The following is a 25,667-nucleotide window of genomic DNA, read 5'->3' on the forward strand; positions in this document are numbered from 1 at the left end:
GTCTATATGTTAAAAAATGGAAATAGACTGCCTTCAAGTCGATCCTGACTTATGGCGACCCTATGAATAGGGTTTTTGTGGTAAGTGGTATTCAGAGGGGGTTTACCATTGCCTTCCTCTGAGGCTGAGAGGCAGTGACTGGCCCAAGGTCACCCAGAGAGCTTCATGGCTGTGTGGGGATTCGAACCCTGGTCTCCCAGGTCCTAGTCCAACACTCTAACCACTACGTCACACTGGCTCTCCGTCTATATGTTAGCAGGCAAAATTTAAGGTGTCACTATTGATTTATAAAGATCTTCATGGTCTTAAACCCAGGTATTTGATGGAACACATCCCTTATATCAACTGACCTGGCTATGAATTTGGCAGAGGGACTGTTCTCATTGTCTGGCCAGTACGTATGGCCTACCTCAGTGACACAGGATCAGGCCTTCTTTGTAATAATCTGTATTTGCACGTTGACAGTGAAATACGAGCACAAAGCTTTGCCTTGTTTGAAGGGGGGGAACAATCAAACATTTAGCCTGTTACACATGTTAATCTCTAGCACATCTTTGAGGTATGGTATATTTGGGGCCATTACTATGGAATGGAAATGGACTGCCTTCAAGTCAATCCCGACTTATGGCAACCCTATGAATAGGGATTTCATGGTAAGCGGTATTCAGAGGGGGTTTACCATTGCCTCCCTCTGAGGCTAGTCGTCCCCAGCTGGCTAGGGCCTGCTCAGCTTGCCACAGCTGCACAAGCCAGTCCCTTCCTTGTCCACAACTGCTAGCTGGGGGACAACTGGGCTCCTTGGGACTTGCCCACGGCTGCACAGGTGGCAGGGCACATAACCAGAACTCACAGACTCTGGACTCCCAGCCAGGCTCTCCTCCCCACTGTGGTATACCAGCTGTGGCCATTTCTATATGACAGTAAAAAAGAACTGGGGTCAGCCTGACATCCCTTTAAAATATGTGTTTTAGAGATGTGTTCCTGGCCCTAGAATTTTCTGAATGAAGGCCCAAGTTCCCAAGGCATGGTAACTATATGGAACTCTGCATATAACAAGGCACTGCAACCTCAAGGAACCCAGACTTGACAAACAAAACAAAAAGAAACCACTGCTTTTGGGCAAAACCCAGAATGGCTTTGAAGAGCTGAGAAATAATATGCTTGGTTAACTACTAAAACTCAAATTATGGGCTGATTGCTTCAGGGAATGGCTACTTCCCGTTGTATACCTTGCATAAGCAGACTTTCATTCTAGCACTACTCAAATTCAAAATGTGCCCACTCTGCCAAATAAATGCACGATTTTAATTTCTCCAAAGTTCTCTCTCCTGGTCTTTCTTCACATTGTACATACAAGCAAATGAGAACAGTATTTAACTACTATAGGCCCAGCTGTCAGATTAGATTTGGAAGTAATTGATTTTTATCTTGTGCATGTTTGAGACCATCCACCTTAAAAAGGACTAACAAACCTTCTGCATATTCAAATAAAATGTGGAGTGCTGCCACCTGGGACTATATCATTTCAGAACACAGATGGGAAAATATCTCCCCCTATCAGTGTCACATGTAAAAAACAAACAAACCGCATGTGAAAGCTAACCCATCAAGAAGAGGGGTTCTAGCTCCTCATTTACTAGTTTGTTTTTACATGAAGAGAGACTTATTCTTAGAATAGTATTCAATCATGTCATCTCCACGTACATTTGAAGAGCTGTACCACCTTTGAATAGGCAGACCAATATGATAAATATTTGTTGCTTGTAGCCATAGGCCATTGCAAATAGGCAGATTGGCTCAAAGCACCCAAACTGTACACAAAACCACAGCCTAAGTAAGTAAGAATACATTCATCCCTACCTGTTTTCCAGACAAACGGGTGTGATTTTCTGCCTTCCAAATCAGACGTGTGTAATAATAAGAGAGCAAGCACAACCAAGCACCTTCTTGTGCTTTGCCATGCCCAGTGAGCGCAAAGCCAGCTATCCCTTAGAACCATACTTCATGAAGTTCAATCCAGATCACTTCACTATTCCTAAAATAAAAAGAAAGGGGGGGGATAGAAGACAAGTTAAAGAGGATTTGAGGCAACAGTTAACCCTTTATATATGCCACTTTTACAGATTTTACAGAGGAATGTAGCATTCTCGTAGGCTAAAATTTAGCCTATGGTTGGATTGTAAGAACATCATGTGTCAACTGTAACATCTGTCTTAGGGGTGTGTGACATTTTCACATATGCAATACCAGTTACCTGTTGTAAAACAAACACACATGTATACCACATATATCATTTAGCATGCATGTCATTTTTACATCTATGTACATATGATGGGAACCTGGGGAGATAAACGTGTAGCACTCACTACAGCTGACAATTTATGTGCTTTTATTTATGCAGAAGTGACAGCCATGTTGGAAAACTATCAGGTTGAAGTGGGCTCTAATATTTCACTGAGGTAGTTTGCAGTGAAATAATCCTTACACTACCATCAGGGATAGAAACTTTTCGGTTAGACTGGAGGAGGTGCTTAATCCCAATACACTGTATATTGATTCTACTCCACTCCACCCACAAAAGAGGTCACACATTTACTTAATATTTGCACATGTTTTGTGCCATTTGTAAATTCATGTAAATAAGTGTCCTCTTCTACCGGTGTGGGGGAGCGCCCAAAACTAAATTGGGGCAACACACAAATAAAAAGATGTCTGACAGGCAGAATGTCAACAAGCGAACCCTTTCCCATAATTGGGGGACTAATGGCAAAACCTAGTGAATTTCTGCATAAAGCTGATAAAAGCAAAAGATCCTTCCAATGCTCTTGGTTGACCCCCCAGCACCAACACAAAACTGTGTAAAACTCTAGTTGCAAACCAGTTTATTTATTTATTTTACTTAAATATTTATAAACCTCACTTTCATGGAAAATATAACAAGGTGGTATACAATATACAAACACATGACAATAATAATAATAGTATTAATAATAGTATTGCAAAGGATGGATAGTACACATCCCCTGGTGCATTGATAGCATATCTTCTCTCTTACACAGAGACAGCAAGAGCGCGCACGTAATCAGAGTGTGGGATTGCTATGCCTGCATGTTAAGACCTATATTTGTAACAGGAAAAAAATACTGCCAACTTTCAAGATGTCTCACAAAGATGAAATGCAAATGGTAATATCTCAAATACCCAAATATATACACAAAAACCAATTGCTTTGCTACCAAGAACAAATTTATAGAACATCAAACTCCCTTTTCTATTTCATGTGTTTCTTCTGCCTGCTAGGCATTCATCTCAAACTTTGCATTTTACATTTGCTACTGGTCATTTCTCTCATGTTTTGAAGCCTCGTATCTGGGAACAGGAAAAGCCAAATATAAGGAACAGGTTTTGTTCCACAAAAGGTTAGTTGCATCGTTTTGGTGCTTTTCATTAAAGTTATCAGTTATTAAAAGTTTTGTTCCAAACGATTACAATTCTAACCTTATAAAATGAACTATTATTACTGCACATAATACATGGTGTGCAGATAAGGCAAAGATAAACCAGAAAATAATGCCCAAGGTAGATATACAATAAAAACATTTTTTAAAAAAAAATAGATAGTTTTATTTAAATTACCCTGAAACACTCTCTATTGCGATAAACGTATGTAATTATATTTATCAGATCGAGGCTACCCAAATGACATTTTTATCTAACTTCATTCATGTCTATAGTTTAGCTACATAGCAAATGGCAATCATTTAAAAGTTATGGAGCTGGTCCTGCTGGAAAAGAAAAAACAATTTGATCCATTCAATGGTGTTTCCCAGCTTCTCTGTGAAAACTGTAAACACTCAATTCAGCTTAATGCAGGGTTTAGTCCTTGGTCTAGGGCAGGAAAATAATTGTTACTGTTATTTATACATATCCCACTCTTCCTTGAAAAGTTCAGCTGCATCATTAGTTGAACCAAAGGCAGCTTTGAAGTACAAACACCCCAATTCAGAATTTCCAAGTTAACTACAACCGGCACCCTGCCCTTAGTGCAATTTGGACTCAGTCCATAATTGGCTCTGTCTTAGCCTTCCCTACTGCTGCAGTCATCCATTCCCTTTTCTTGCTGATGGTGGCAGCCGCAAGTGGAAATGCCCTTCATCCTCCTGAACAGGATTGCCTTAGTAAACTGCTCTTCCCTAAGATGAGCAGGTTCCTAAACTGCAGAGCCGAGGATTTATTGCAGAAATAAGGACCAGTACAAGTTTTCTTATTTTCTTTATCCTCATATTTCTGCATGTTATTCAAAATCACATTCAGGCTGCAGTCCTGTCATCCCTACTGAACCCAGTGGAACTGACTTCTGAGTAAAATTCCAAGATCTATTTTGCAGCATGTTATATGGTCAACAAGTTCAGTTAAACATAATAACCTGAACAGCATGAAATAATAGTTTTACACTAAGGCAGCAGGGGCCAGATCTTTATCTGCAGCAGGCCAACTTTGACAGGTGGCCAGGACCGCCCACCCATTAATCATCTGCTAACTGACAGGTGGGTGATACTGCACAAAGCAGGACTGAAACATCTGGAGGGTAGCAAGCTGGGAAAGTCTCACCTACAGGTTAACACAGGGATGGAGAACCTGAGCCCCTCCAGGCGCTGTCAGATTACAACTGCCATCATCTCTGACCATTGACCATGCTGGCTGGGACCAGTGAAAGCTGGAGTCCAATAATATCTGAAGGGCCACAGGTTCCCCATCCCTGCGTTAACAACAACAAAAAAAGACCTTGCTATGTTTAATCAAGATGCATTGCCAGGATATGCAAAACTGCTCTTAAAAGTTGACAGCACTGATCACCTGCCTACTAAGTAAATTTCTTCTGAAAGAGGATTCAGACTATCAGTTGCTGGAAGGAAATCTATGTGCGCTACAAGGCTCTTGCTTCTCAATCTCAGCATATTGTAATTTCTTGGGCAAGTCTTCAAAAACAGGTCAGCTGATCTCTCTAACGCAAGCATACAGGTTATATCAAGTCAGGTAAAACAGGAATAAACTAGACGAGTCTGAGCCAGATTCTCATCTCTCATATACCAAATAAACTACTTTTGCTTCAGTAATTTGCACCAGAGTAAAATAGCAAGATCAGAATCAGATGCTAGGTTTCTATAACACAATATGACACACTAAAAATGTTTTGAAGATATGATTTTAAGAAATGTCAATCCACAGCACTATGAATAAATTGCATTATAAGGGCTTCCACTATTCAGATTAAAATTAGTTACTGTGTATCTGAGCTTCCAAATGTGTTAGCATGGTTGAAAGGGGGGGAGTATGTGTATGTATTTTCCATTCAGTATGCAGCGTGTGTGTGTGTGTGTGTGCGTGCGTGCGTGCGCGCGCGGGGATATGCACAAATGACTTAAATGCAGTCAGGTAATATTCCTGCCATTTCAAATTCAAGTTACAATTTTCCTTCCCTGCATTCTGCCTATTGATTTGCTTGCTTTTGCAGATGAAAACCATTAAGAATAAATGAAAGTTTTAAGAAAAGGTGAAAATGGAGCTATCTTGGTCCATTTAAGGCAAATGGAAACTATTATTATTATGATTTTCCCTTTACATTTCTTCACCACAGACTGGTTAAGGATCAAAAAGAGGCTGGTTGGTGAAGGACCGAGTTGCTGCAGGCAAGAACGAAAAATTGGAGTGGATGTCTTTGGGAAGGAGGCAAAGACTGTTTCTCTTCCCAGAGCTGTGGCTTAGTGGTAGAAACAGGGAACATAAGTGTGCATGTGTCACAGAGAATTGGTCTTGTAACCTCCATTGCATCATTTTCCATTGTTTAATGTAAAGACACAGTGATGAGAGGGGAACTCTGTGTTTACAAGCAGGGACTGATTTAGGTGCAAAGTTGCACACACTTACTTGTAATGCAAAGCCAAAGGAGGGAGACGGCCCCAACCCTTTCTCTGTCTGAAAGTATCAGGGGCCTCATGTGAGGTTTTTATTTGTTGTTGTTGTGTGCCTTCAAGTCGATTACGACTTATGGCAACCCTATGAATCAGTGACCTCCAATAGCATCTGTTACAAACCACCCTGTTCAGATCTTGTAAGATAGGTCTGTGGCTTCCTTTATGGAATCAATCCATCTCTTGTTTGGTCTTCTTTTTCTACTCCCTTCTGTTTTTCCCAGCATTATTGTCTTTTCTAGTGAATCATGTCTTCTCATGATGTGTCCAAACTATGATAACCTCAGTTTCATCATTTTAGCTTCTAGTCATAATTCTGGTTTAATTTGTTCTAACACCATGGTATGTGCAAAGCTCTCCTCCAACACCACATTTCAAATGAGTTGATTTTTCTCTTCTCCGCTTTTTTCACTGTCCAACTTTCACATCCTGGTCTGAATGATCCTGACTTTTGTGTTCAGTGATATAGTACATCTTTGCATCTGAGGACCTTTTCTAGTTCTCTCATAGTTGCCCTCCCAGTCCTAGCCTTCTTCTGATTGTCTCCATTTTAGTTAATGACTGTGCCAAGGTAATGATAATCCTTGACAAGTTCAAAGTCCTCATTGTCAACTTTAAAGTTACATATATCTTCTTACAGAAGGGCCCCACTCATACAGCGGGTTACGTTCCGGACCCCTGCTGTAAAGTGAAAACCACTGTAAAGCAGAACAAATTGAATAGCGCGCGACGAGCAAAAACCGCCATAAAAGCGGAACAAGCACTGTAGGAGCAGGGCCTTTCTGCAATTGACAACCACTGTATTAGCGGAACACTGTAAAGTGAAGCGCTGTAAAGCGGGGCCCTACTGTACTTTAGTCTTCTTGACATTCAGCTGTAGTCCTGCTTTTATCCTTTCCTCTTTAACTTTCATCAGCATACATTTCAAATCATTACTGGTTTCTGCTAGTAGTATGGTATTGTCTGCATATCTTAAATTATTGATATTTCTCCCTCCAATTTTCACACCTCCTTCATCTTGGTCCAATCCTGCTTTCCTTATGATATGTTCTGCGTATAGATTAAACAAATAGGGTGATAAAATACACCCCTGTCTCACATCCTTTCCGATTGGGAACCAATTAGTTTCTCCATATTCTGTCCTTACAGTAGCCTCTTGTCCAAAGTATAGGTTGTGCATCAGGACATTCAGATGCTGTGGCACCCCCATTTCTTTTAAAGCATTCCACAGGTTTTCATGATCTACACAATCAAAGGCTTTGCTGTAATCTATAAAGCACAGGGCGATTTTCTTCTGAAATCCCTTGGTCCGTTCCAGTATGTTTGTGATATGAACTCTGGTACCTCTTCTCTTTCTAAATCCAGCTTGGACATCTGGCATTTCTCGCTCCATATATGTTAAGAGCCTTTGTTCTAGAATCTTGAGCATTACTTTACTTGCATGGGATATTAAGGCAATAGATTGATAATTACCTCATTTCCTGGGATGCCCTTTCTTTACAAATTGGGATGTATAGTGAACGCTTCCAGTCTCTGGGCCATTGTTTTATTTTCCATATTTGTTCACAAATTTTTGTCAACATTTGGACAGATTCAGTCTCCGTAGCTTGTAGCAACTCTATTGGTATGCCATCTGTTCCTGGTGATTTGTTTCTTCCAAGTATTTTAAGAGCAGCTTTCACTCCACATTCTAAAATTTCTGGTTCTTCATCATGTGGTTCCTCCATGAATGAATCTGTCATCCTTGCATCTCTTTGATAGAGTTCTTCAATGTATTGCTTCCATCTTCCTTTTATTTTATCTCACTCAGTCAGTGTGTTCCCCTGTTGATTACTCAACATGCCTACTCTTGGTTAAATTTCGCTGTCATTTCTCTAATCTTTTGGAATAGGGCTTTTGTTCTTCCCTTTTTGTTATCCTCTTCTACAGTAGGGCCCCGCTTTTTGGTGGCCCGCTTTTTGGCGTTCCGCTAATACAGCAGTTTTCAATTAGAGTAATTAGAGTAAGGTCCCACTCATACGGTGCTTGTTCCGCTTTTACGGCGTTTTTTGGGTGTTGGACGCCATTTTATTGACGGAGTTCCGCTTTTTGGTGGGTTTTGCTTTTCGGCAGGGGTCTGGAACGTAACCTGCCATATGAGTGGAGCCCTGCTGTACATCTATACCATAACTATTGTAATAGTTCTCTTTGTCCCTACGTACTAGTTGCTGTATTGTTGCATTTAGAGTTGTAACCATGTTTCTATCTCCTTTTGCTTTTGCTTTCCTTCTCTCTTTAACCATTTTAAGAGTTTTGTCAGTCATCCATTGAGGTTTTTCTCTCTTTTTAACTAGAGGTATTGTCTTTTTGCATTCTTCCCTGATACTGTCTCTGTTTTTAATCTACTGTTCTTCTGGTTCTCTCTCAACTATGTTCAAAGCCTCAGATCTGTTCCTTATTTGATCTATATATTCTTCTGGGATATTAGTTAAATTGTTTGTTGGCATTATGATTGCTTTGTTCTTCTTCTTTAGCTTTACTCTGATTTTCGGTATTACCAGTTCATGATCTGTACTGCAGTCTGCTCCTGGTCTTGTTTTTGCAGAAAGCATGGCGCTTCTCCATCTTCTGCTACCAATTATATAATCAACTTGATTCCTATACTTACCATTTGGTGATGTCCATGTGTACAGTCATCTTTTTGGTTGCTTAAAAACTGTGTTTGCAAGAAACAAGTTACTGGCTTCACAGAATTCAAGTCTTCCTCCTGCTTCATTTCTATCTCCTAAGTGCCATTTTCCCGCAATTCCTAGTTCTTCTCTGTTCCCTACTTTTGCATTCCAGTCCCCCATGATTATCAGCACATCTTGTTTTGGTGTGTGATCAATTTCTTCCTGTATTTCTGCATAAAATCTCTCTAATTCCTCTTCTTCTGTGTTTGCAGTTAGAGCATAGACTTGGATGATGGTTATGTTGGTAGGTTTCCCGTTAAGTCTCATTGATATAATTCGCTCAGACCTTGCGTTATAGCTCCTAATTTCTTTTGCTACATCACTTCTCACTATTAAAGCAACTCCGTTTCTTCTTGATTTCTCATTTCCTGCATAAAATTATTTTGTAGTTTCCTGATTCAAAATGTCCCATTGCCATCCATTTTAATTCACTCACGCCAAGTACTGTAATGTTGATACATTCCATTTCTTGCTTGACAATTTCTTACTTTGCCTGGTTCATGCTTCTCACATTCCATGTTCCTATTGTGTATGTCTTACAACTCTGGACCCTCCTTTCGCATCTGTGTGCATCAGCCTCTGGGCAAACTTTCGACTTTGACCCAGTTGCATCGTTAGTGACACAGCGCTACTCGTATTTGTCCATTGTTATTCCCCAGTAGCTCAGTGAGTGCCATGTGACCTGGGAGTCTCATCTTCTGACACTATCTCATGTTGCATTTTGGACAGTCTATTCATAGTGTTTTCATATTAAGAGGTATTCAGAGGTAGTTTACCATTGCCTTCCTCTGAGTCCGTATGCATCTTAGTCTGAGTCTGATGAGAGTTTTATAGTTCACAGTTTATACCAAGCACAAGCATGGGGAAGTCCCACAAGAAAGAACACAGCAAATTGCCCACAAAACCACAGGGGAGAGGGGGAGAAATTTATTTTTAAGAAAAACACCTCAAAGGCTCTTTTTGCACAAGCACTCCCCTTGCACAAGCTCTAGTGCACACATTATTTTCTCAGTAAAGCGTCGTCCATCCACTCCATCACAGATGAAGGACCTTCTGTGACCTTGTTGCCAAAGGAGCAGAAAACAAAACACCCTAAACTGGTTTTTATTCATCATAATTCCCTAACCCCTACACCAATCTTTGTGAATTTTTTCTAAGAACTTGCTTAGGGGCAACTCTATATTGTGCATTATGTTCATGAAAACTGTCCACAACACCACAAAGAAAGGAGAACACACACACACACACAAACTTTAAAGACTCTTTATACAAAATACCCTGCATCTATTTATTTGGCAGGCTTCATCTCTTTCGAAATGGCTACTATGCATACAAAGTTCATCCAATTTTAGGGAAAAAAGAAAAGAAAAAGATATTGCTGTTTGTTGAAACGTTGGATTTGAACCAAAGCACGATATCAGCCTGAAGCACAAAACCAAAGTGACCTGCTACCCAACACAGGTTCTTAGGTCTGTGAACACTTTTGATAAGGAGCTAAGGACTGGGAGTTCAGAAAATCAGGATGGGATTTTGAGGGAGGGAGTCTCTGCTCTCTACGTGAAACACAGTTGCCAAAGTAGTGAGAGAAACATCAAATTTTCAGAAAGAAATCTACAGGAATTCAAGCTTGCAGGGAAGGCCATTCTTAATTCTGTGGGAAGAGCAGGTGGGATGTTCTTGGTGGAAAGGGAAAGGCTCTCTACACGTGCTCAGAGGCAGTTTTATCCTGTTCTTGCTTGCTAGCAGAATTTTTTTTTTTAATAACAAAGCCCGGACATAATTTGTAGACCCCTGAAGATATATGAAGTGTAATCATGAATTTCATACATCATTTGGCTTGGCCCATATTCAATTTAAGCTGATTCTTCCCCTTCTCCCCCCCCCCATATACTATTTGCCCATAAATACTTATAATTTAGTATACAACCTCGGGCAGGGGGCTCTGGTTTGTATTCCAGGCTCTAGGAATATCAACTCGTGCATCACTGCTCATCAAGCAAGCTCAATCAACTATTAGTGTGTGTAGAAAACCTAAAGACAACAATCCCTTCACAATTTGTGTCTGCAGTGGATCATACAAGGGGCAATAATATAGCAGTGTGTGGTAGGGAGGGAGTTCACTTGATGTTTAGATAAACTGCTGTGCAGTTAAAAATATGTTCTGCAGTCAAAAACCTGACTCCTTAAAAATCTGGCAAGCAGGCTTTTGAGTCTTGTTTGTTTACTCCGCCCTTGCATCAACAGTTGACATCACCACCTCAACACTACTGCAGATAGGAATGGGTGAGAAATTCAACTCAGAAATTCAACATTTAAAGCCAAATCTATCAAATTTGTACTACCTGAAACAATATGCGAACCAAGAACATAGCTATCCTTCAAATTCATATTTATTCAGACTGCGCAATGCAGTTCTCCAACCAAGCAAATGTTACACAAATGCATGTTAGCGGAAAGTGTGCATAAAAATAAATATATTTGTAAAAATAACACAGAAATGTTATATGAGGAGAAATTGTTTGCAAAAATATATTCCTTAGTTAACACTGCATACAAAAATGTGTTTATTTGGAGATATTCACACTAAATTGCTGAAGAATTTTCATGAGTTGTTTTTTAAACACACACACACACAAATTGCTATAGAAATGTGGAGAACTGAACTTAAGACTGGAAAAATGAAGAGAAGCAAAACTGACAGATCCCTAACTGCAGAGCTACAAAGAACACTTTAACAATGCAATCCTATACACATCTTCCCAGAAGTAAGCATCCTCCGAGTTTAAGGAGCTTATCCCCACATAAGCAGATACAGGATTACAGTACACAGAAAAAGGAAGGCCACTGTTTATAGATATATATTTCATTTTATTGATATAATTACTAGGTAAAAAAAATGAAACCCACACATTTCCTGCTTTGATACCACAAATTCTGGTTTTAGTGTACAGCCTGGAAAGTTAATGAAGGAAGCTTTGCATTTAGAAGTTTAATTATGAACTCAGTTAAGTGGATTATAATGAAAGATATCTCTAGCAAGGGAGTCCAAACAGATGCATTCCGAATACATTAAGGAAAGCACCAGAGAATGAACTTTCCATCAGCAAAAAGGTTTTTAATTAAAAGATTCATAGAACAGAACTCTTCTGTGAAGTGATATTACTCTTATGCTCTGGTCTGTCATTAGGTACCTCCAGCACATGCAAAGAAATGACCCGCAAGCTTGGCTACTTTCTAAAAGCACTGTATTGTTTTGACACAATTCTTGATAGCATCAAAGAACAGGTCATTCAAAGAGATGCCAGGGAAGCTAAGCTTGTTTCATCTGCATGCAAATATACAGCATTACACATCTGTCTAGATGCCTGCACTGCTTACATAATAAAGCTATCATCAGAAGCCTAGTACGGATTCCTTACAGTACAGGAAACTGACAGGCAGAACAGATAATTGAAAATATTCAGAAAAACGTGAAGATGAGATAACCAGTAGTGTAGTGGCAAATTCAGAAGTGCAGGGTCCCTTCATGTTAGTGAAGCCATGCCCCCTCCCCTTTTTTGCTGCAGGGCAGAGAATGAGATCCTTGTTCGTGCCTTCTCCCACAATAGACATCCCTAGAAGCCAATCAGCATGAAAGGGGAGAATTTAGGCTACTGAGAAGACTCTTCTCAGTGGCTGACCCACCTCCTTTCTCTCTGATTGGCTCCAATCAGCAGGAAAGATCAAGGAAGCATGCTAGAATATTTTTGTCAGTGGCTAAGACACTCCCCTTTCATGCTGATTGGCTCACAGTATGCTGGAGACACAGAGACCCTGCTCACAAAAAAGTAGGAGGTCTAAGACCCCCCTCAAGATCCTGGACAACTACACCCCTGGAAACAGCCAAGGCTCAGGAGTGTTCTACAACTTTCCTTTGCCATGTAAATGGGCACACAAGAAGATGGGGGGGGCTAAGAAGGAGACCAGGGAGTTTGCAGCAAGAATGTTGCTTGTTACATTATTTATTTAGTTTATTTATAGACTATCCCACCAATGATCTTGGAACAAGCCACAATAACATAGACTACAGCCAGTCAATTAACAAAGAAAATAAAATGGAATTTATAAAACCCATATACTATACATACACAGAGAGAGATATACGCATGCAATATATAAGAAACTGTAGTTCACATGGATTTTCTTCGTTTTCCATTTTAAGTGTAGGAAATAGTTTTCTAAAAAATAACAAGGTTTAAAATAAAATATATTTAAAACAAACTGTTTACAAACAGATCTCTTAACACTCAGTAATATAGTCTGGTTCCGATGTAATGTAAGACTATGGTTTATTGGTACATGAACGAAGGCCAAGCATTCTCTGCTTTCACCAAGCATCACAATACCCTCCCTTGCTTCTTCGTTTGAGGCAAACCATCATTGATCATTTTATCTGAACTGGCAAACTATGGCTTGTGCATGTCCTGCAAACCAGATTCAAGAAGACCTCCACCATGTGTTCAGTCATATTTATGAGTCAACCAAACAGCATGGATATTTACTTTTTGCAGCAGAAACACTATTTTGTTCAGTGACCATATTGCTTTTAGAAAATTCTAGAAACAGAACTTAAGTGCAACTTTGAGACTTTCAAATAAGTGTGCATAGGAAGTATGCATCCAGAGATGAAGTAGTGCTTGTTGTTTTTGCTGAGACACTGAGTCTTGCAGCGCCTCAAAGACTAACAGATTTATTGTGACATAAGCTTTCGCATAAGCTCTCTAGTCCATGAAAGCTTTATGCCACAATCAAACTGTAAGTCTTTAACATGCCACAAAACTTTTTGTTGTTTAGGAATACATCCTTAGCTTTCAATATGTAGTCTTGCTCAGTATCCTTGCATATGTACAGAGACAGCTAAATGGAAATCTCTCTCTGGTCTCTAATGTCAGTTGCATGACCAAAGGACAATATCAATTATTTAAATTGCCTTGGTTTAAAAAATCAATTCACCACACACATCGAAAAGCCAGTTGCCCATGTTGCTAGCTCTGCAGTTTAATGCTGAAGCAAAAATGCATGAAGATTGCTTGGAAGAAGCAAGCACCTTTAACCCTTGGATGCTGACAGCAAGGCAATGCCCATCTTGACAGCACATTTGGCCACTGGTGCTTCCATGATTAATATGGGTATGCAGGTGCATCACCAAGTTTAACAATGGTTTCTACATAGGGCATTACCCAAATATATTATTGCCCAGAGTAATCAGATGGTTTGGCTGTGCAATCAAGTTAGCACCAGGTACTACAGTATTATTTTTCTTTTCTTTTAAGCAAAAATAAAAATGGCTGCTCATAGGAAGTTTCACGTTTTAAAAACATTTGTTTGTGATATAATCTCGCTTGAAAGGAACATTATTAACAAATGCAATGCCTTAAACAATTTAATAGCTGCTAGTGCAAATGAGAAATCAAATAAGCAAGTCCAATGGTGGCCATGACTGTATTATGTTCATGTACGATGACAAACACTAGGGATGGAAGAATCTGTCAATTCTGGTTCTCTCCGTTTCTCATTTTTCCAATCGTAAATTAAATTCTCCACTTGTCTGCAGCAATTTGAGATTTTTTAAAAAAAATTCTTCATGAAAATTCATCAGCATTTTAGTGTGAATTTCTCCTAACATGCACTTTTTGTATGCAGTTTAGACTTACACATCTTTGCAAGCAATTTCTCCCAATGTAATGCATTCCTGTATGCTATTTTCACTATTTATGACTTCTTTCCCCAAGTACATGCATTTTTCTAAACATTCTTTGGTTGGAGAACTGCATTGCAAAATTCAGACATGTGCAAATTTCAAAGGATGGTTGTGTTTCAGCTCTCATGTTGTTTCAGAAAGTGTGAATTTGATGAAGTCCACTTTAAATGCAAACTGAATCAAATTTCTCCCCTAACAAACACCAATACACTGAAACAATCGAGTTGTGCTTAAATTCAAGCCTGCACCAACTGCTTTTTGCTATGCATTTGCCTTTCACTCTCTACGTCAACAATTTCTGTAGCTTCAAAGTAAGTGACAGGCCCTAGCACAATACGGAACTCATTCTTACCGAGACCTCTAGTATTACTATAGCACACAGAGAGGAACACTGCAGATTCTCCAAAGGAAACTTTTGCAGAAGAACCATTCCCTGGCAAGGGCAATTATCTCTTCAGTTTGCAGGAGACCAGAGTTTATGTTATATCATCACTGGTCCTATCATTTTTGACCTTCCCTGCTGTCATACCCATTACAGTTCAATTAACAGCGGAGCCCCACAGTGGCTTGATGAGCATCTGCTGGCAATACCTGGCAATAATTCAATACGAACACACCATAGGAAGAAATAATGAGAAGGCAACTCAGTTGTTCCTTTTCCCCTTGAGAATGCAGAGCAGCTTGGCTTATGGGAAAGAGCACGACCTACAGAAAATAAGCCATTCATTTCACATTTCAGATTTTAAGCATGCCATCACCACCTGAAAACAGGAGTGATTTTGTTTATTCTACCTGTATATGCAGTCAAGATGTTTCTTGGTTTTTTGTTTTTTTTTAAATCCCTTTGATATAAGAATTGTTAATATATAAAGGAAAACACAGTTCTTAAGACTTTTACGAGCCTAGCTGCACCAATTAAATGATGAGCTGCAGAACTTCCCATGGCTCATAGAAAGAGCAAGCTCCCTTCACTATCACACATACACAAAGCAAGGAGTGCACACGTGGGCATTCCTCATCAGACATCCATACTCAGTGGGTGGATGCTGGGGGTAGATTTAGGCTGGCCATGTGACAGGATGCTCAGTAGCAGGGGCAAAGCCATGTGTACCACATGGAGTCCTAGCACACAGCAGCACTACCTGGGATGGCTGTGCAGCACCATCTCACCTTGGTCCTCTCTGAACTCTCCTGCCAAAACCAGTCACCTCTCTCATCATTCCAGACACATGATATCCCCTCCTAAAACCCCTATCCTGGAGTCTTCTTCTCATCTGGACCCAGCACAAATTCCTCATCCATATCTCCAATGCCCTTCAAGGCCTTGCACCCACTCTTATCCCTCCATATTTAAATCCAAACACACCCTTTCCATGACTCCTACTCTTCCAGCTGTGTGCCATCCTCAGTTGCCTGAAGTCCCTGCTCACTCAAAGCAACTCCGCCCTTTCTCACCTGTCATCCCCTCTGCCCGGATTGCCACCCACTTCTTTCCTAGATAAGCACCGCTGCCATGTCCCATTTCTTCCTCTACCTGTCACCCCTGTGTTAAGTTTTTGACTGTAAGCTTCTGGGGGCAGGGACTTATCCTATTGTGCTTTGCCAAGTGAATATAGATTGATGACAACAACGATGTTAACAATGATGTTGACAAATAAAATAACGTACAAGAGGGGCAGTTAGACACACCCACAAAAAGTCAAAAGAAAGTACTACTCCACCCAGCACAGAGTCAAACGATGGAATTTGCTCCCACCATCATGGATAGCTTTAGAAGAGAATTAGACACGTTCATGGATGATAAGTCTATCAATGGCTACTAGCCAAGATGGCTATGTTCTACCTCCACTGTCAGAGGCAGTATGCTTCTGAATACCAGGTGCCGGGTATCACAAGTGGGGAACATGCTACTGCTTGCAGGTGTTCTACAGGCATCATAGGCTGCCACTGAGATGGGCCTTTGGCCGCATCCAGCAGAGCTCAAACATAAAGAATGCTACAGTTATGCAGCAGAGAATAGGTGATGTGTGACACACTAAAAAGCTGAACCAGACTCCTTCAATAGTGAGATTTAGAGGGCTAGAGCAAGTTCGTTGTGTTTACATGTGGCGGACAAGAAGAAACTGGGCAAGAACTTGAAGAATTGCTAGCACTACACTGAACTGAAAAAATAAGCCCAACAGTCATATCATGTTCCAAGCACTTTTCTGATGTGGTTATTTAAATTGGCTAGTTAACTGTTTAATCGTTATGGACAATGATACATCTTTGGTGGTGTACCGATTATATTGTCATAATTTAGTGATATGCTAAAATAATACCCGGGGATGGAAGCCTAGATTTCATTAAAATGACTGGGACCAGGAATGCATTCTTTATTTTAATTTGATTTAAATGTATGACAGAATAATATCCAATCAATGATATAATTGTCTTTTAATATTTATAACAAATGTTTGTTCTTGTTTCAAAGGCCAGTTTGATTTTGTCTTATTTAATTTGGTCTATCTTCAGAACAAGACATTCAGTTTCCTGCTCTAACATAAAATCTACAGTTGATGCAAGACCAAGCAGTAACAGCATCCATATAACACATTCTTTCACCGTTTTTCCCCAGTAGGATTCAAAAGCAGGCTCGCTACAGTGAACCTACAGGACGAAAATCACACACGGCCATAATAAAGACGTAAGGGGTAATTATTATCCTTTGATTCCCTGGCAAAGAGTTCTCAAGCACTAAGATCTTCTTTGCCAAGCTTCTCTCTTCTTCCCAATAGCAAACATCAGACATAGACAACATGGTGCCCTTTAGATGTAGGTGGACTACAACTCTCATCATCAGTGACCATTGCCATGCTGCCTGGGCCTGATGGGGGCTGAAGTCCAACAGTGTTTGGAGGGCCACACATTCCCCATCCCTGGCATACATACTGGCTTGGATCCAAAGGCGCCTTGCCCAAGCAAAAAGGCACTTTCACTTGTGCATGGCAGTCCCACTGAAATCTTCCGATGTTCCTGTCCAACTGCAGCCACCAATATGCTATCCTATGCCATTCAGCGGGTTCCTCGACCCTCAGGGGGTTCATGGGGACAGGAGCCAGGAAATACCCCCTTGCATGAGTGGAGTTCTGCTCATTCTTCTCTCAATCCAAGCAACTGCCCTGAAGCACTGTGACAAATTATGCTAACCTGCCGCCACCATCCCTCCCTTGCCCTCTACCTTCTTCTGCTCCATGCTTCCCTCATCTATGACAATGATGGGAAACCTATGACCCTCGAGATGTTGTTGCACTCATGTCTGATGGTCATTGCTCAGAATATCTCTATGCCCTCCCCCATCTTGCCAACAACAACACACACACCCTCTTTTTAAGTTCTGTGAAGTTTCTCACAGCCTCTTTTCCTTCCGTTTGTAAATATGCTGATGGAGTTCAGAAGTTAGAATGCTCATGAACATTCTGTGACGTCGCAGGTTCAGCTAAGCTCTGGTAGAAGTTACTACAGCCTCCTCCCGATAAAATGAGGACCATATTCATTTTTAAATGCAACCTACTGGAAAACAATGTGTCTGTTGTCAGTGCCGAAAGGATAGTAGCAATCTTACAACTGTTAAAGAATTTTTGTTCAAAGCCTCAAAATAGTACAGAATTATATGTGATTGAATGAGTTAGAACTATATTTGTTATATGATTTTTCTTCAATACACGAACCTCAAAGAGCATTTTAGAAGTGGACTGCAATTGCTCAGGATTGAAGGGAGATTGATTCTTAAGAAATGGCAAATCTCTTGTGTTCCACTTTTAAAATATGAGGATGTTGCCATGCCAGAAATTGCTTCATGTGAGCACCTTATTTGTAAGATTAATGTCCGAATGGAAGATTTTCTCTTATAGACATAGAAGTAGACATACTGGAGAGGTTTTACTTGCTTGCCATTCTTCACATTCCCCCTTTAACAGGAGTCTTTGTATCCTATTTTGTTATCAAACATTTGGTTCTTTCATATATATAAATACCAGATGAAGAAAGGAAAAATGGGCATTATATTTTTAAAGATTCAGATATTAAATACTGTTGCTTTCCTAATTACCAGGGGTTTTTTGGGGGGGGATCTTTGACTGTCATTCATTCAACCTCCTGTCTTGACATTAGAGACAGTGGGAAACAGTGTCTATGGGAGGGGGTTACAGCTCAGTGGTAGAAGAAATTATTTGCACACAGAAAGCCCAAGATTCAGTCCCTGGTATCCACCATTTTAAAAAAGGATCAGGTTGCAGGTGATGTGAAGCATCTCTGTCTAAGATCTGGAGAGCCAGTGTCAATCTGAATGGACAGTATTAGTCTAAATGGACACCAGACAGTTTTCTGTGCTTCCTAAATAGACTAGCAGGGTTTCCTGACATACAGTAACTGAATTAAGAAGCCTATGGAGTTGTACACTTTTATAAAAGGATGACTGCTGCTCACCTCCAGCTTTAGCTATATCTTAGATCAGGGACAGCCAAGCTGGTTCCCCCCAGATGTTGTCAGACTACAGTTCCCATCAGCCTGTGGACAATGGTCAGAGATTATGCAAGTTGCAATCCAATAAAATCTGGAGGGCACCAGCTTGGCCACCCCTGTCCTAGATTATTTTACTTCCTCCCTTAGTTTATGTTCCCGTTTTCCTTCATTTGTATCTTCTTTACAGTTAAAAATCTTAAGTAAATATGTAGGTAGGTAGATAGAAAGATATTCTAAAAATCATCCAAATGGTGCTTAAACTGAAGACCCAGATTCCATAAGAACATAAAAGATGGAAATGGAAGTTATTTAAAAGTGTTAATACGCATCCCTTTTGTCCAACACCTGGCAGCATAAGGAGGATCTTAGCATATACCGGGAATCACAAGGCAATTATTTCCCCATCCACACCTCTGAACTGTGATGCTAAACAAATGCTTTTATATTAGTATGGAGGAGTGGATTAAAAAATGTGGCGTTGCAAACTGATTTGTGTTAACACAATAACACTACCCATGGAAATTAAATGTTAACCAAACAATCCCAGGAGATTCTTACAGAAGACCTTGATATAAACTGCAGCAGCATCAGAAGAGGATATACACCATCTCTACTTCTGAGGCCACTTCAGGTAGAAATGTTTCCTTGGTAAGATTCAGCTGACCTGGTGGTGCATGTAGCTTTCTCACTTCAGGTGGAAGACTAAAGAGGGCACTAATGATTTCAAGAAGGTGCTGAGAAACAAAGGACTGCACCAGAGTCAAGCCAGCTCACCAGCTACCAGCTACTATTTCAGCAGCACATGCAGGATAGGAGTTCCTCAGCCAACATAACCCCTTCAGGAAGACAGTTCCGAAGCACAACACAATTACAGCTCCCATAGAAAGGCTGTTAACTGTTGACACCCAGATCTTTCACAGCTCCTTCAGAAAGCCCACAGCACATCATCCAATGCCCCACCAAACCAGCCCCTTCACCATTTCTGCTACTTAGGTGACTTTATATAGCTCTACAGGCAATATCTTCTCTTGCTGCCAGAAGGCAGCCTATTCTGGACTGTTACTTCTGGAAGGCTTATACCTGGAGTGCGGGACTTGTGGCCTTCCAGACACTGCTGAACTATAACTTCCATCATCCATGACCGTTGGCTATGCTGGCTGGGGCTGATGGGAGCTGCAGTCCAAAAACATTGTGAGGGCCACAGGTTCCCCACCCTATCTACATATCTACATATAGGTGCCATACCAAGCACTTTTTCTTCACAGCAAACCCCATAGATTTCCATGGGATTTATTTGGATAAAAGCATGCTTACAATGCTTTCACACAGCTACAAGGCCTAGATCACCACAAAGAGCATCACTGCCATGTTGTGGAGGTTCACCTCACGCCACACACATACAACATGGGACAAGGAAAGCTGTGTGTGGATTTTTCCATTTTTTTAAAACAATGTATATTACAGCCGACACTGTCGAACACAATGTAATTATTAATTTTTTAAAATGTATTTTTCCGTCCTCTTCACTGCAGTGTGATTGGTATGACTTAAATTAAAACCAGCCAACGCAATCATAAACAGGCAAATCTAAGAGGAGGAGCAGCAACAAGACAAATCAAAATCTAGCCAGCGGTCCACTCCCACATCAAAACCTGACAGAATACATGGGCTTTGAGTTGGTGCTGGAAACACTTCAGCATTGGTGCCAAGCGGATTTCAAGGGGGCACCAGTGCAAAAGAAGTCCTCTTCCTGGTTACTCCAAAGCAGATGTCTCTCAGATGCAGAAGAACCAGGATGTATTGGCTGCTGACCTTAACAGACAGACAGGTTGATATGACTTTTTTTAATAGCCCATTCGATTTTCTATGCTATGCAGGGCCAGCTTTACCATTAGGCAGATCAGGCAGCAGCTGCTGTGGGGCAGTGATGGAAGCCCCCTGCCTGTTCCTCCTAAGCTGCCTGGCTGTACCTTTATGTTTGGACCCAAAGCTGTGTGTGTCAAATGTCCTGCCCTGCACCCTATTACTAGCCTGTTGCCCTCAGAGGCAGGGAAGCAAGGGTGGCCCTCCATATGTCACTGGACTCCAACTCCCATCTGCACCATTTAGAATAACCAATGGTCAGGGATGATGGGAGTTGGGAGTCCACAGGTTCCCCATCCCTGCATGAGAGGATATCCCATTGCCAGTACTGAAATAAGATTCAGTCACCAGTCCAGCTGGCTTTTGTACAAGGAATGGTAGGGCTGTCTTCTTGCCCGTCACCTCAGGCAGCAAAATGTTTTGGGCCAGCCCTGCCACTACAGCAATTACCTTTTTATTCACTGCATTTCTGATACAACCCCCGATGCACTGTGGAACCACATCGCACAAAGAAGTATTCTGCTAGCTCATGCAAGAGTTCACAGAACAGCACTAATTCATTTTTCTGCTCCTGCTCATTGTTCTTTAAATCCAAGCCATTGTTCCTAGGGTTGCTGACGAAGTGTAGAAAAGAGAAGGGAGGGAAACCTACAAAAACACTCTGCTCTGCTCTTCTGCTTTAACAGCACCTTCATCTACAGAAGTCGGCAAGTGAAGCTTTTCAGGGCAAGTGAAGGCTTTCATAGACCAGGGATAGGAGTTATCACCTACAGAATAAGGGACTCTTAATGGCAAAAAAAGTGGGATCAGTGAAAAAGGCAAGCCTAATTGTTGCTTTCTACAAATATTTCATGATCAGTTACCTTTAGCCAAAACTAAAACTCACAGAAAGGAAAATATGTGAGGGAATTCATTGTCTCTGCTCAGCTAGTTTTTCTGAAGCTGTTCGTATTGCAACTTTTAAAAACCAGGCCACATTTACTCATAACAGAACCACTCTTGTACCCGCTGTGTATGGAATCAAGAAGGAAAAAAGGAGGAAATCATTTTTATATTGGCTTTTGGAGAATTGTGTTGCTTTTATTTTACAGTCCTTTAAACCTACTATTCTAATTCTGATTTATTATATTTTTACTCATTTCATATATGCCCCAAGGTTTGGGGGTGTGAGAAATGAGTACATAAATACACACACATCCATTCAGATAACAGCATCTGTAAGGGCTGTGCATGGGTCAGTAAAGCTGGAGAGAGCATTTATGTTTTGCCATAAGTTTTAATCCATAGCAGTCACCTTTGCTAACATATGAAACTGTCATCCACTTTAAGGCCATTTGGTCTATCAACCCTGTACTTTCTGCTTGCCGGGTCAAAGGTCTTAAAACACTCACAAAAGTCTTTGTCATCTCTGCTGCCTCAGATCCTTTTAGTCAGAGGATGGCAGTGATTGAACCTGAGACTTCCTGCATGCAAAGCATGTTCTCTACCACTAAGCAATGGTCCTTCACCCTCATCTTCTAAGGTACAACACCCTGTTCCCCTTCAGCCAGGGACACTTTGGAGATTTAAACACAATTCATCAAGCATAAAGCTTGACTACCAAACTACACATTCTTGGACTCGTTGCATGCAATTTATGGCCCCAGATTGGGATCAGTTTATAAATCTGCATCAGGCTCAATTATTAAATTCGTGGGAGATGGGATAAGCATCACAATGCACACCCACATCAGCTTCACGCATGGATTTTTTGGTGATTGGGATGACACTCTTGGATCAGGGATCAGTGAATGACAGGGGGAAAGAGTAAGATTTTAAGAGAAGAATTCCCATTTCACAGGATGGCTCCAATCCATGCACAATGTTGCTGCCGTGGGCTCCTGCTGGAAGGGTGGGATATAAATCAAATAAATAAATAAATAAATAAATAAAATGTTCGTATGCGATAGCTGTGCCCACATACATACAGCACTCCTGGAAATGCAGTGACCACACTTACCAGCTGTCTGGTTAAGAAGGGGCTTAATTCCATCCCTCCTCACTGTCTCTCCTAAACTCTGATCGACACAATGACTACTTTTCTAAGAGGGCTCCATGAACACAGCCCCAGCAGCTAGATTGTTAAGAGGAACTTTACACACTGCACCCACCCAGCAAGTTTTTTAAAAAATATATTACATTTGTATCCTGCCTTTCTTTTATGGAACCCAAGTGTCATGACCCATCACCCAGAGACCATGCACTATGCCACAGACTCAAAGGACGATTCAGCATCAATCTCAGAGGGGGAGGGAAGCCAGGACAGTCTTCGAAGTCTGCAGAATAAGTCAGGGCCCTTTCACAACCATACTGCTCCTCTAAGGAGGCAAGGTTTAGTGCACTACAGTCCATGCAACATATACGAGGCTTCAGCTGGAGCTAGGTACTTAAAGAGGCAATCTGTTGCAAAGGTAATTCAGGACCCTGGGAGCTCTCCAAGGTTCTACAGTGCTCTGGATGCTTTGAACTCCTGATAGGCTTTCCCTATAAGCGTCAAGCTCTCATAGGACACCAAGGCAGCATACAAGGTAGTATACTATCCAGGTACTGTTCAGGCCCACATGTTGTTAGCTTTAACAAGGTTGCTGCATCACACACCATCAGACCATGCCCTAGGACAGGGGTGGCAAACCTTTGGCATTCCAGATGTTGCTGAACTACAATTCCCATCATCCCCAGCAAGCATGGCCTATGGGCAGGGATGATAGGAGTTGTGGTTCAGCAACATCTGGAGTGCCAAAGGTTCACCACCCCTGCCCTAGGATACATGTACAAAAACCTTCTCCCTTCCCCACCATGTGTATGATCCTGGCTGGATCATCTTATACATATCCAGGAACAATCTATATCTATATAGAGATATCTTATAGCTTCATTATAACGGATTATCTTAAAAGACCCACTGCCTGCAAGGGGAAGAGGACCATCACTGCCCAGGGAGGGAGAGCCATCTGCCTGCTTTGCTGCTGCTGTGCTGCTGCTTGGATAACATCTCTGCTCTCTCCTTCTTGGGCTCCTGCTCTGCACGTGGGCACCTTGCAGGACCAGGCCTCAGGTACTCAGCCAGCTGTGCCTGATACTGTTCCACCTGTCCCTTCTCTGGAGGGGATATATAAGCCGGCTGGCTGAGGGGGCTTGGGAGACCCACTGCCTGCAAGGGGAAGAGGACCATCACTGCCCAGGGAGGGAGAGCCATCTGCCTGCTTTGCTGCTGCTGTGCTGCTGCTTGGATAACATCTCTGCTCTCTCCTTCTTGGGCTCCTGCTCTGCACGTGGGCACCTTGCAGAACCAGGCCTCAGGTACTCAGCCAGCTGTGCCTGATACTGTTCCATCTGTCCCTTCTTTGGAGGGGATATATAAGCCGGCTGGCTGAGGGGGCTTGGGAGACCCATTGCCTGCTGTCCATCACTTTTGGGCCCCTATTACATCAGCTACTACGGACTGCCGGTTGCTGAAGCCCCTCGGATGCTGCTGTGCTGTCTGAATGTATGAGTGGGTTGTATGAGTGAGTGTGTGATTGTGTGTATATGCCATGAGTTTTATTATTTATTTTATTTTTATTATGTGCCTGGGCGAGAGGACAGTGTTGTGGGAGGGTGGACCAAAGGGGGCCCCTATTAGTGTAGTGACGGGTAATGGGAGGTATGGCGCTGTGAGTAGGACATGCCAGTTAAGGGGAACTCGCCCCAGACAACTGGTGGCTGTGACGTGTTCCGGTCCTCCTCACACCCACAGGATTGCTGGTAGTTCTATCAGCCAACCCTCGGATCTCCAGTTGCTGCTTTTTAATGCCAGATCGGTAAATAATAAAACCTCCCTCATCCATGATTTAATTGTGGATGAGGTGGCCGATCTGGCATGTATTACCGAGACCTGGGTGAGCGATCTGGGAGGTATTAATCTCTCCCAGTTGTGCCCACCTGGGTATTCGGTTCAGCATCTGGGTAGATCCGAGGGTCGGGGAGGGGGAATCGCTGTGGTCTATAGAAGTTCCATCCCTCTTGTTAGGCACCCTATCCAGATGGCTAATGGTCTAGAGTGTCTGCACGTAACGTTGGGTCAGCGAGACAGACTGGGAATTCTGTTGGTGTACCGTCCACCCTGCTGCCCAACAGCCTCCCTAACTGAGCTGACAGAGGTGGTCTCGGATCTATTGTTGCGTTCCCCCAAACTTTTGGTATTGGGGGATCTCAACATTCATGCTGAGGCCGCTTTATCTGGAGCAGCTCAGGACTTCATGACCTCCATGACAGCCATGGGGCTGTCTCAATTTGTTACTGGCCCTACGCATGTGTTGGGGCACACTCTGGACTTGATTTTTGCCACTGGATTAGGGGATGGTGATCTGAGAGTGAGGGATTTTTCATCTATTCCTTTGTCATGGTCAGATCACCGCCTATTAAGGTTTAGACTCACACTGTTTTCTCCCCTCTGCAAGGGTGGAGGACCAATTAAGATGGTCCGTCCCCGGAGACTAATGAATGCTGAGGGTTTTCTGATGGCTCTAGGGAATTTTCCGGCTGATAGAATTGAGGGTCCTGTCGAAACCCTGGCCACACTGTGGAATACAGAAATGGCCCGGGCAGTTGACACGATCGCCCCGGTGCGCCCTCTCTGTTGCAGAACTCAATTGGCTCCCTGGTTTACCCCGGAGCTAAGAGTGATGAAGCAAGAAAGGAGACGGCTTGAGTGCAAATGGAGGCGAACTCCCGACGGCTGTAATCATGCACTTGTGAGGGTCTCTACCAAACTCTATGTGAAGGCAGTGAGAGCAGCAAAGAAGCAATACTTTGCTGTCTCTATTCAGTCATCTCTTAACCGCCCAGCAGAACTTTATA

General features: G+C 41.9%; 1 protein-coding gene across 1 annotated transcript in view; it reads right to left on the bottom strand.

Moving 5' to 3' along the window:
- THSD7B (thrombospondin type 1 domain containing 7B) overlaps positions 1–25,667 on the bottom strand; it is a 653,838-nt gene that overhangs the window by 550,387 nt on the left and 77,784 nt on the right. Inside the window, exon 2 of the mRNA XM_061608903.1 lies at positions 1,861–2,035. Within this exon, the coding sequence (XP_061464887.1) occupies positions 1,861–1,999 (139 nt within the window). The 5' untranslated portion in view covers positions 2,000–2,035. The remainder of the gene's footprint in view (positions 1–1,860; positions 2,036–25,667) is intronic.

The sequence above is a fragment of the Rhineura floridana genome, chromosome 2, assembly GCF_030035675.1.
Source record: "Rhineura floridana isolate rRhiFlo1 chromosome 2, rRhiFlo1.hap2, whole genome shotgun sequence".
NCBI classification, from domain to species: domain Eukaryota; kingdom Metazoa; phylum Chordata; class Lepidosauria; order Squamata; family Rhineuridae; genus Rhineura; species Rhineura floridana.